This window comes from Papaver somniferum, chromosome 11 (assembly GCF_003573695.1).
Source record: "Papaver somniferum cultivar HN1 chromosome 11, ASM357369v1, whole genome shotgun sequence".
In the NCBI taxonomy this organism is placed as follows: domain Eukaryota; kingdom Viridiplantae; phylum Streptophyta; class Magnoliopsida; order Ranunculales; family Papaveraceae; genus Papaver; species Papaver somniferum.
The window spans coordinates 31,860,889-31,872,877 of record NC_039368.1 but is presented as its reverse complement, the minus strand read 5'-3'; the positions used below and the strand labels follow the sequence as shown (position 1 = coordinate 31,872,877).

Genomic DNA, 11,989 nt, shown 5'->3' with positions numbered 1-11,989 from the left:
CATCGTCCTTTCAGCCCTCACTGGATTCTTGGTCAACGATGTAGACTGTCCTCCCACTAACTAATTATTAATTGAAGGAGATTATAGTAAAAAGGCCATATCGGTCGGTATTATTGTCGTTTATTCCCTCGAACAAATTTATTTTTAAAAACAGACTACCTTTTTCTGTTCTACCAAACTAACATCTACACCGTCTATTCTCATCCTCCAATATAATCAGACGGTACACAGAAAAAAAAGGAGGGAAAAAATAATAGCCGTGAGATCAAACACTCACCTCACTCAAATCTATTTAAGAATTTCTAGGGTTCATTTTTGCATTCTTTAATTCAAGAATCGACACAGTTTCTTCTTTAGTTAAGCATCGTTTCGTCCCGGTGCTAAATATTCATACAGTCTTCGGCGAATCCGCATTCAAAGTTCAAGTTTCCTCGTTCATAATCGGTAAATCTCTTAGTCTTCTTCGTTTTTTCCGCCTTAAACTTTATATTTTCCTGTATTTGATCTTCTTTCTAGTTCATTTTTCACTTCCATTTCTACTAATCAAGTATAATCGGATCATCCTTGTATTCTAATCACTATAGATTTTACTGATTTTATCATGTTCGGTGTAATCTCTTCAAGTCTTACTGTTTTTCAGAAAAAAAAAATCAAAAAATTAGTATAGTCACTGGTCAGTACTGATTTTGTAGAAAATGAGAGAAATACTTCACATTCAAGGTGGACAATGTGGTAACCAAATCGGATCTAAGTTTTGGGAGGTGGTTTGTGATGAACATGGTATTGATCCAACTGGGAAGTACGTCGGAACATCAGATCTGCAGCTAGAGAGAGTTAATGTTTACTACAATGAAGCTTCTTGTGGAAGATTCGTTCCTCGTGCTGTACTCATGGATCTTGAGCCTGGGACTATGGACAGTGTTCGAACTGGTCCTTATGGTCAGATCTTTCGTCCTGATAACTTTGTTTTTGGACAATCTGGTGCTGGTAACAATTGGGCTAAAGGGCATTATACTGAAGGAGCTGAACTCATCGATTCAGTTCTTGATGTTGTCAGGAAAGAAGCTGAGAATTGTGACTGCCTTCAAGGTGCATATTATATACTACTATATTGCTCAATTTTAACTTCTCAATTGTAAATCAGAGCTTCTTTTTTACATTTCTGGTGAATTTTAAAGTTCTGTGGAGCTATGGTTAATAGCAATTGTTTATATTGTTAATTTTATTTTATTTTGAAATTGCAGGTTTTCAAGTATGCCACTCATTGGGTGGAGGAACTGGCTCTGGGATGGGTACTTTGTTGATCTCCAAGATCAGAGAAGAGTACCCTGACCGAATGATGCTCACATTCTCCGTATTTCCTTCGCCTAAGGTTTCAGATACAGTAGTTGAGCCTTATAATGCAACCCTCTCTGTTCATCAGTTAGTTGAAAATGCTGATGAGTGCATGGTCTTGGATAATGAAGCCTTGTATGACATTTGCTTCAGGACCCTCAAGCTAACAACTCCTAGCTGTAAGTATGCCAATTGCAAGATCTTAATGTTGATTATCCTCCTGTGAATGTTGTAGTTCAGATATCGCAGTGTTTTGCTTGATTACCTATTTCTGTTGATTAAAGGCATAATTTTTGTAAAGAGCTACAACGCGCCTAGGAAAATTAGAAGTTTTGCTTTTCTCGAAAGGATTATGTATATCTTGGTTTTACAATTGGTTGATCTATTGAATGTGATTGGAAATTATGGTTGGCCGTGAAAGAATGGATTTTTTTATAGTGAACAGAAATAGGCGGTCAGTTGAAAAGATGAACTATATCTGAATCCATGTGAATTAATTAGATCTAATATTAAGTAATGCTTATAGTAATTCTCGAAAGGATTATGTATATCTGTGTAGCTGGTTAATTCTCCTCTTGTGTTTTTCTTTCTCAGTTGGTGATCTGAACCATCTTATCTCTGCTACCATGAGTGGCGTTACCTGCTGCCTTAGGTTCCCTGGGCAACTTAATTCTGACCTCAGGAAGCTCGCCGTGAATTTGATACCCTTCCCTCGTCTTCATTTCTTCATGGTTGGCTTTGCCCCACTCACCTCACGTGGGTCCCAAATGTATCGCGCTTTGACAGTGCCAGAGCTCACTCAGCAGATGTGGGACTCAAAAAACATGATGTGTGCTGCTGACCCAAGGCACGGACGATACCTCACTGCGTCTGCCATGTTTAGAGGAAAAATGAGCACCAAAGAAGTTGACGAGCAGATGATTAATGTGCAAAATAAGAACTCATCCTACTTTGTCGAGTGGATCCCGAATAACATCAAGTCAAGCGTCTGTGATATTCCACCAAGGGGTCTATCAATGGCGTCGACCTTCATCGGAAACTCAACTTCTATCCAGGAAATGTTCAGGAGAGTGAGTGAACAATTCACAGCTATGTTTAGAAGAAAGGCTTTCTTGCATTGGTATACTGGTGAAGGAATGGATGAGATGGAATTCACTGAGGCAGAGAGCAACATGAATGATCTTGTTTCTGAGTACCAGCAGTACCAGGAAGCTACTGCTGACGAGGAAGGTGAATATGAGGACGAAGAAGAGGAGTTACAGGAGATGTGAGAAACTTACATAGTAGGTTAAAAGTAGTAGAATGGATTGGAGTGTTGATATTGGAGTAAGTGGGTCTAACATATTGTTACGTCATGTGTTTCAGTAGTTTAGTTGGTCGTACTCTTGCTTAGAATCGCTGTTCTGTTATGATGTTCCGTGTTACATAACCATTTCAAATTTGTAGATTTGGATTTCAGGTCGCTGTGATGATCATGTTGCCTCTTCAAGACAATTTGAACATCTCTAATCGGTAGTGACTTTGCATTGAACTTTGATCGAAACCAGTGAGAGTCGTCATGGTCGCAAAACATATCCCGGATCTTGCATATATTTCGGTTTCAGCCATTGATGACGCCATAGCTTCAATCCGATTAATCCTTTACAAATTAGTATTCGCTATTTGTGAGACCCGTTTCTCAAATTGATCATTCTTTATACATCGGAATGGACGATTCCATAGGTTATAGTCGAAAAGAAGAGTAAAGAGTTTTTTCAATCCAGAGGAGGTCTTTATCTTCTTTAAGTTCAAAGTATCTCCATCTTTGAATTTTCTTCCGGACAAAGGGAAAGGTCCTGGTCTCTGACTTTCTACCACGACGACTCTGACTTTGTAACTGCAATGTTTCGGTTACAAACGAAGCAGGATTTATGGCGAGAAAAATGCTCTGAGGATCGGGCGATTATCTAGTCAATTCAGTTTTTCAACTCAGTAAATTTTTTTAATTTTTTTTAGAATGCTACATTTCTAAGCTTTCTGATGTTTGTTTATTCATAATTTCTTATAGTCTGCTGTCTGTTTTAATCATATGCGCATTGCTATTTTCATTTTTCTTTGATTCAATTAGTTTTTACTTGCTTTTCTGATGGATACTTAATCTTTTTATGATTCCTCTCATTGTGTCTGCTCTTTGATTTTTCTCTAGTGACTTTTGCCTCTTTTGTTGTTGTGATCATAGCTTTTGCTGAGTATATCTACAAGCTTTTGCTTAAAGGTTCTGAAAGAATTGGATTCACAGCTTTTACTCATGGTGCTTTGTGGAAAAAACTTGAATCAGTTACAACTCTGCAAAACTCATAAGCGTTTCATCCCGCCAATCAAGGATTTCAAAAAAGTTTCAAAATTAACGCAGTCAAGCGAGGTCAGTTAATTGGTTGCCTAATTTTACTCACTTCTCTCAGCATATCAAGCTATACCCTTACTCAAAATAAGGAAAATCCTCATCAATCATGTTTCCTTTTTATTAGTCACAAAGTAAATTCGCATTTATCTTATAGCTTAAAATCCGTTGATCCTCAACTCCAAAATCTTAACATCTACATTAATCCCACAAACTTGGTTCATACTTTCTTTCTCAATCGAAATCTTAGTTTCTCCTCCTCCAACTCAAACTACTCTAGACAGATCAAGGTTATTACGGAGAAAGGCAATTCAAGTCAGGTTTCTGATTTAGTCAGTAAGTTTCAGAAGGCTACATTGGATCCAGGAGATATTACTGAAATTGAAGTTATTAAGAATGATAACAAAGAAGATGAGTCAGAAGATATCTGGGAAGCTAGTGAAATTAGAAAAGTCATCTTTGAAGGAAGAATGAGTTATGACTCAATGGAAAAGCGAATAGTCTTCACATGGCCATTTTTAACACTGGAAAACCTTAAGATTATTGAAGTGGAGCCAAATACTTTTATTTTCAAATTCAATCACTGGGATTTTCTCAACAAAGTTATTGATAAAAGGCCATGGGGTATTAACAAACACCTCTTAGTTATACATGACTATATACCGGAAATGATATACACTGAAAAGCATTGGGGATTTCAATTATTTTGGATTCATCTCAAATATTTGTTGCCTGAACACATGAATGTTACTTCTGTAACAAAAATTGGACAGGTTATGGGAGAAGTCGTGGCTATAGAACCCAAAGATGCTATTCCAGTCGGTAATGTTCCTGTTAAGGTTTGTGTTAATGTAGATATATCTATGCCCATGAGAAGAGGTTTCAAATGTTCAACGTATGCTGGAGTCACAAAGTGGCAGCAATTCTTCTATGAGCGACAGCCAAAAAACATCTGCATGGAGTGCTATATTATCAATCACTCAAAAAATGCTTGTGAAGCTGCTGCTATTTTTCTGAAGAAGGCTCATGATAAACCTTATTTTATGGGGAAGGTAAATAATGTTCGCAAGACTATCAATGCTGTCAAGGCCACTTCGGAGCTTGCTTCAACAAAAGTTCCAATAGTCAAGACTAGCCAGAAAAATTTTGTGAAATCAACCAGCTTTATCCGTCCTAAAGATGGTGAAGTCATCAATTTGGATTCTATCCTTAGAGAAGAAGGAATCACTACGGAAGATGATAGTAGACTTGGAAAGAGGCATCGGTTAGATGAAGTAGCGGACAAAGGCCACTCAACTTTAGAGTCTACTCCACAAAGCACCATGGTGAATCCAATTTCAGCCTTCATAAATACTCAACAGATCACAACCGGAGATAATTCATCTTTGCAGGCACACAAGGGGAATCAGGTAAACCAATCCTTCAAAAAATCTTACTACACTAATATTCATTTTTCTTCATCGCTTCTTAATAGTATTTCAAAGTTTCTTTATTATAGGTTAAACCTTATTTTCACATTCAATCATATTAGTCATTCATTACAATATGCATTAATTAAGAGCAATTACTTTTTCCTGATTAGTCATAATTCTTCATGCAACCCTAATGCATTGTTTCATCAGCATTTAACCTCCATGCATAAATTTTTTCTAGTGTTCACGTTAATTTCGTTAGGATAGTTTTTTATCAACATCTTGCAGTACCATATACTAGTTCACCTAATATTCATGAGGTTCTCAAAAACCATTTTCAAACAACCATGAAAATTATTTCGTGGAATGTTCAAGGTTTCAATACTCTCACTACTAGGGATCATCTTCATGACCTCATTAGAATTCATGACCCTGATATCATATTTCTTTGTGAAACTAAATTTCCTAATGACAGAATGAAATCCTTGCTTGTTCCATATAAGTATCCAAACATAGAATATCTTCAACCTATAGGATTATCAGGAGGATTGGTTATGTTATGGAAAAATGGATTCTCGTGTGATATTGTTAGTTGTGATTCCAATATGATTCATGCCCTAGTTCAAAACGATCCAAGCCAGCCAGAGTGGCTTCTTTCCTGTATGTATGGGTATTATGACTACTCTAGAAAAAAAAGAGCAATTGAACTTCATTAAAGAGATTGGTGAAAATATTTCTCAGCCATAGATTCTTTTGGGGAATTTAAATTTTCATCTTCAAGATAATACTTCAACTGCTTTTTCTTCTAATGATGGTTTGGTTCATGTTGTTCTTCAATATGTTGGTTTAGAATACATTGGTTTCATAGGTAGAGGGAACACTTGGTCTAACAACAACATTGGCACTGGTAGGAAAAGATCAAGAATAGATATGGCACTGGGAAATGCAGAATGGAATACTCAATTCTCAGATTCTAAATTACTTCATTTAAATCAGCTAGGCAGTGATCATTTCCCAATTATGCTGGTAACAGATCCATCTACACCAAAGTTATGAAAACCTTTTCGTTTTTTCTTCTCTTGGTTACAGGATAAAAGTTGTATTGCTGAAATTGCCAAAGCTTGGGAAAAATATGTGAATGGTTCTGCAGCTTTTAAACTTATCAAGAGATTGCAGTTTACAAGAATTATTCTTTCAAGATGGAATAAGACTCATTTTAGAGACATTAATCAGCATGCAGATGACCTCCGGAATAAGCTCAATACAATTCAATCCTTACCTTGTTCACAAGAAAATTCTTCTCAAGCTCTAGAAGTTAGTAAAGAATTGCAAAGATGGCATCAAATTCAGCATGATTTCAACAAACAAAAGTCCAGAGATACTTTCTTGAATGATATAGATAATAACACAAAGTATTTTCATACATTAACTAAAAGGAAAAGGTCAAGAAACAACATATATTCAATGAAAGATGATGATGGTTACTGGGTTCACTCAAGAGATGAGGTTGCTTCTTTATTAACTAAACATTTTAAAGATATTAGTACTTCTTCTACTCACATCATTAAGGGACACCATTACAATCATATTCCAACTTTAATCACTTAAGAAGACAACAGTTGGCTTCTAAGACCTCCCACTGATGAAGAAATTCACAAAACTCTTAAAACTATGGAGAATTGGTCTGCTCCAGGTCCAGAAGGTTTTCAAGCTGGTTTTTATAAGTCTCAGTGGAACATTGTGGGATCTGATGTATGTGATATGGTCAAGAATTTTTTTTCTTATGGGTTTATTTCAAAACAAATCAACGGGACTTACATATCTTTAATTCCCAAGAAGAACAAACCAAGTACACCAGCTGAGTTTAGGCCAATCGGATTGTGTAATACCTCTTACAAAATCATCTCTAAAATATTGGTATCCAGGATGAAGCCGCTCATGGAGAGAATTATATCGCCATATCAAGTTGCATATGTATCAGGGAGACTTATCAATGATAACACAATCATTGCTCATGAGTTAATACACTCCATGAAGAAAAAAGAAGGTGCCAGTGGTTGGTTAGAATTAAAACTAGATATGTCAAAGGCATTCGATAGATCGGAATGGCATTTTCTTATCAAAGTTCTTCAAAGTTTTGGGTTTTGTGATGCTTGGTGCCAGTTAATACATCAATGCATAAGCACCACTACTTTATCAGTTCTTCTTAATGGTTCACCATGCATGGAATTCTCTCCTTATAGAAGTGTTCGACAAGGTGACTCTTTGTCTCCTTGCCTGTTCATACTTGCCATGGAATGGTTCTCTAGAACTTTATGTGATGCTCATCATTCTAATTCCATCAAAGGTATCATTGCTGCAAGAGGAGCACCCCAATCAATCATTTGCTATTTGCAGATGACTGTCTTATATTTACTCATGCTAATTTAACCAGCATAAATAATCTTCTACAAGTTTTGCAGAATTTTATTTCACAGTCTGGTCAGGTCATAAATTTTGACAAATCTTCGGTTTTCTATAGCAAAAACATGGATCCTGAGGTATGTGCTTCTCTTAGTAATATCTTAGGAGTTAAACCAATGGGTAATAATGAGAAATATTTGGGATCACCTCTTATAATCGTAAGATCTAAAGCTCTTGCATTTAAAGATATTCAAACAACATTTGAGAGGAGGTTAGGAAACTGGCAACGCACTACTCTTCATCAAGCAGGAAGGTCTACAATGGTCAAAGCAGTTCTGAATGCCATACCTACATATCAAATGAGTACATTTAAGTTACCCAAGAAACTTCTCAGGAAGCTTAATATAATCCAAAGACAGTTTTGGTGGGGGCATCAAAAAAATAGAGGCTTGAATCTAATTGGTTGGGAAAACATGTGTCTCTCTAAAGATTTAGGGGGTTTAGCATTTAGAGACCTAGAAATGCTTAACCATTCACTATTAACAAAACTAGCTTGGAGAATCAACCAGCAATCCGATCATCTATTTCACAGAATTCTGAAGGCAAAATATTTCAAGAGGGATAATTTCTTGCACTTGAATGGTGGAAAAGTGGCTCTTCTTGGGTATGGCAGGGGATTGAGAAAGGTTTATCAATACTCCAACAACATTACTGCATGGAAATAAATAATGGCAGAACCACAAAAATTTGGATTGGCAGATGGGTGATCAATCATAAAGACAAATTGGAACCTCTACATATGTATCATCTTCAGTATGAGTTTGTTTATGAACTCATAATCCCAGGTACTAATACATTGAATGTTCCTCTGTTAAATGATTTACTCATACCAGATGTAGAAAACAAAATAACTATAATGAAATTATCAATTTTGGAAGATGATGTCATTAGGTGGATGCCATCGAAAGATGGCAATTTCACTGTAAAAAGTGCTTACAACAAGTTGATGGAGCCAAGAATTCAAAATCAGGTTGCAATTAGTGTTGTTCCTCAAGCTATCTGCAAGTTATTTCGGAAAATGAAACTACCTCACAGGGTAAAACTGTTTATATGGAAATGTCTCAAAGACATAGTTCCAACCAGAATACGGCTCTCTCAGGTCATGAGTTCTACTGATGTTGGTTGTGGTATATGTAATACAGAAGCTGAATCTCTTTATCATTTACTCATGTCATGCAACCATGACCGAGCAGTATGGCGTCTTCTCAATGTCAATATAGATCAGATCAACATAAATTGTCACAGTGTGAGGAGTGGATTATATCCTGGTTTTAAGGAGTCGAGAATGCTGGAATTGAAAAACTACATACCTGGAGATCATTATTAATGGTTGGTTGCTGGATAATCTGGAAGGAACGTTGCGACTGCGTTTTTCAGGACAAATCTATAAACCCTACTGAAACTGCATCTAGAATTAATTAAACTTTGCTGAGCTTTAAACCTGTAATGCATAATAGTGTAACTGCATATCCTACTGTCACACAACATGAAAGTAATTTAGTCATTCCTGACTTATCAGACACAATGACTATATATGCAGATGCATCTTTTGATGAGTTATCTAATGACTGTAGCACTGGACTGGTGTTGTGTAATATTGCAGGTGAACGCACATGAATCAAAGGAACCTATGCAGTTGGAGTACTAGATGCCGAGGCAGGAGAGTGTATGGCTATCAGGGAAGCGTTAAGCTGGGCCAAAGTGATGGAGCTGGAAAAAATTCAGATCATCTCAGACTCTGAAAACGTAGTTAACACTCTTAATAATGTTGCTCTGCTAACTAGATGGGAGAATAGAAAGTTAGTGAGAGACATAAAACAATTATCAAGTTCTTTTCAGTTATGCCATTTTAGTTTCATTCTTAGAAATGGGAATCAGACAGCGGATTTCATATCACAGAGGATTAGAAAGGAAAAGTCTGTAATTGAGGATTACAGTAGTAATGCCTCTGATTTTGAACTTCTGTTATCCAGGAATTTTAATCCTGAAACCTCTTAAATCAATAAAATTTTCTTAGCATAAAAAAAAAAACGAAGCAGGATTTCTTTTCAAAAAAAAAAAGAAGAAGCAGGATTTGAAGTCTAGGTGGGCTAAAATAGCATTATGGGCTAAGCACTAAATTCTTAGGGGGCTATTATTATTTTCTCCAAAAAATACACATGAAAAAATGATTTTTGGGTGAGTTTTTGAGATTTGGGGGGTGACTGGAGCACCCCTAAGCCATCCCCAGTTCGTCCCTGGTTACAAATGTACATTTACAATCAACACACCACACAAAACACTAACAACAAGTAGAGTAATTGGATTTTAGTTTACTTACTTTCTAACTGGGGCCATATCCGTTTCTTGTTCTTCTGATTGTTGATTTTTTTATTTTTCTTTCCTTCTCAAATGCTCCTTTGAGTTCATCTATGAATTTAGGATGGATTACATATCTCCAATTTTTCTTTGTACAAGCGGTATTTATAAAAGAAGTTAATCACCGATTAAAGTTTTCAAATCAATGATTACGATGGTGAATTGAGTTTGAAATTTTATTGAGAAAGAATGAGTTGTTAATTTTAGAGAAGAGAGTGTGATCTCTGATTTTTTAGTTCTCGAAATGAAATGATTTGGGGCTAATGGGTTTTCACTACAATTTGATACCACCCTACAATTTAGGTCTTGGAAATGAAATAAAATGAATAGAATTCTCAAAGCCCCGATTAAATCAGTTAATTAGACGAGCTTTTTATGGTCCATGTCACCGCTCCTAATTTATAGAGTGTAACCATTAAAGATGAATTTTGGTTAAATGGAGGTCTAAAATCATACTGGCGGAGAAAAGCTGAAATTACACCTAATGCTGGAAATGCTCTAACTAGATAATGTAATTTAAATCATAGTCGGTGCCTTAGCCAATAATATATTGTAATAACTTTTCATATTCTTGCTATTTTTTTTCTCTTTTTGCATTGCACCATTATAATTATAAATAATAAATATAATCATACAAAATCAAATTTTTTTGCAAATCCTGGGAACTAATAATTGAAATGAAGATATTCTCGTAGAGTTATTTTCTCTAATTGTTTGTCAAGACCCAATCTTGGGCTGACAAGTTCAGTTGCGGGCCACCTGGGCTACGTGGGTCTAGTAATCTGATTAGTATAATTAGTAGTTAATTAATCATAATTAATTAATTAATAACAGCTGCTAAATAGGATTAGTAGAGGCTTGCGTGTGAGTGGCACGCCTGCACACTAAAATCTATCTTTATATTCTCCTTCTGTTTGTAGAACTCTTTATGAAAAAAATTAATCAGAAAAAGTATCTTTTATCTCTAAGAAATTCTGTTCTCCCCAATCCATCTCTATCCTTAGAGATCAAGAGTAGCTTCTGTGCTGATTTGTAAGGCAAGTCCTTACAATTGATATCATAGCACTTGATTCCTGTGTGACCGGGTGCAATGATTATCAACAGGGTTGAGTTTGAAGCTGAAGTGAAAAATTCGATTACCGAATTGACAGTTGAATTAGAAGCTACGGTGAAGAATTCGTTTGCTGATTTGAAGGTTGCGTTGGCAGCTCTCACTGCTGAGTACAAGGATGTGGTTGATTGTGTAAACAAGACGCAATCAAATGAAGAATTACTCTTACCCTCTTCTGACTCTACACACGAAATCAATGAAGATTTGGATCTAATTCCCATTGAGTCAAAGTCAGTGAGTAATTTCACTCCTTATTCTTCTATTCATGAAGATTCATATCTAGCAGATGAAGAAAATTGTAAATCTAGAACCAAAATTAAAATCTCGCATATGGATGAAGGTGGTTTTGAAGTTCAAATCCAAAAATACAATGGTGATTCAACGTTTCTAGCTTACCAAGAAGGTAAACCCTTCATTCCTAGAACTGAATTTGTGGTGAATTTTCAAAGTAAAAGAATTGCATCTCACGAGGTTAATGGATGCAATATGTTAAATCTGGATTTTAATGATGAATTTCTTCAGTTTGGGAATCATAAGATTATTGATGAAGATAACCTTAATCAATTTTCTCTTAACTCCATTAATTTTATCATGTTGTGTCTCATTACTCACCTAACTCAGATTACTTGTATGGGTATTGCTATGTCTAGTTCTCAGTATACTCGGCTATTATTTGATAAAGGAAGAATATTTAATTGGTCTAATCCACTGGATAAATACACTAATGACTTTTTTATTGAGCAAAAATCTGAACCTGGTTACCATTTGTATTTGTTATTTGAGTACGTGAAGGTGTTTGAGTTTGTTAAAAATAGAAAAAAGTGTATTGCCAACAAGTTGTTTGAGGAAATGACACAGCAAGAGAGTGCTCTCTGCTCTATTTTTGGACTTCATGTGACAGAGGAAGGTGAGTCTAGCAATGTAGTAGGT

General features: G+C 35.8%; 2 protein-coding genes across 5 annotated transcripts; both read left to right on the top strand.

The window, feature by feature from the left end:
* The first annotated feature begins 309 nt into the window (after nt 1–309).
* Nucleotides 310–3,381, top strand: LOC113322044 (tubulin beta-1 chain). 4 transcript variants are annotated; one of them, XR_003346932.1, is made up of 5 exons: nt 310–444; nt 693–1,089; nt 1,245–1,514; nt 1,930–2,661; nt 2,795–3,381. XR_003346932.1 is itself a non-coding variant. In XM_026570053.1 (4 exons), the coding sequence occupies exons 2-4, from the start codon at nt 696–698 to the stop codon at nt 2,604–2,606; spliced, it is 1,341 nt and encodes a 446-aa protein (XP_026425838.1). In that variant the 5' UTR covers nt 310–444; nt 693–695; the 3' UTR covers nt 2,607–2,866. The 4 variants fall into 4 exon arrangements, 2 of the variants coding, with proteins under 2 accessions (XP_026425838.1, XP_026425839.1); XR_003346931.1 differs by having other exon boundaries at nt 2,782–3,381; XM_026570053.1 differs by having other exon boundaries at nt 1,930–2,866.
* A 104-nt stretch (nt 3,382–3,485) lies between these two features.
* LOC113324276 lies at nt 3,486–6,735 on the top strand. The gene is made up of 3 exons (XM_026572598.1): nt 3,486–3,736; nt 4,489–5,124; nt 6,217–6,735. Exons 1-3 carry the CDS (start codon nt 3,623–3,625, stop codon nt 6,733–6,735), a joined length of 1,269 nt encoding a protein of 422 aa, XP_026428383.1. The 5' UTR covers nt 3,486–3,622.
* Nucleotides 6,736–11,989: the final 5,254 nt, after the last annotated feature.

Excerpts from the sequence above, each read along its gene's own strand:
- LOC113324276 (XM_026572598.1), top strand. The coding sequence starts at position 3,623 with ATGGTGCTTTGTGGAAAAAACTTGAATCAGTTACAACTCTGCAAAACT. Across the intron at positions 3,737-4,488 it reads AATTAACGCAGTCAAGCGAG|GTTATGGGAGAAGTCGTGGC; the intron begins GTCAGTTAATTG and ends AAAATTGGACAG. Across the intron at positions 5,125-6,216 it reads AGGCACACAAGGGGAATCAG|GATAAAAGTTGTATTGCTGA; the intron begins GTAAACCAATCC and ends TCTTGGTTACAG.
- LOC113322044 (XM_026570053.1), top strand. The coding sequence starts at position 696 with ATGAGAGAAATACTTCACATTCAAGGTGGACAATGTGGTAACCAAATC. Across the intron at positions 1,090-1,244 it reads GAATTGTGACTGCCTTCAAG|GTTTTCAAGTATGCCACTCA; the intron begins GTGCATATTATA and ends TTGAAATTGCAG. Across the intron at positions 1,515-1,929 it reads CAAGCTAACAACTCCTAGCT|TTGGTGATCTGAACCATCTT; the intron begins GTAAGTATGCCA and ends TTTCTTTCTCAG.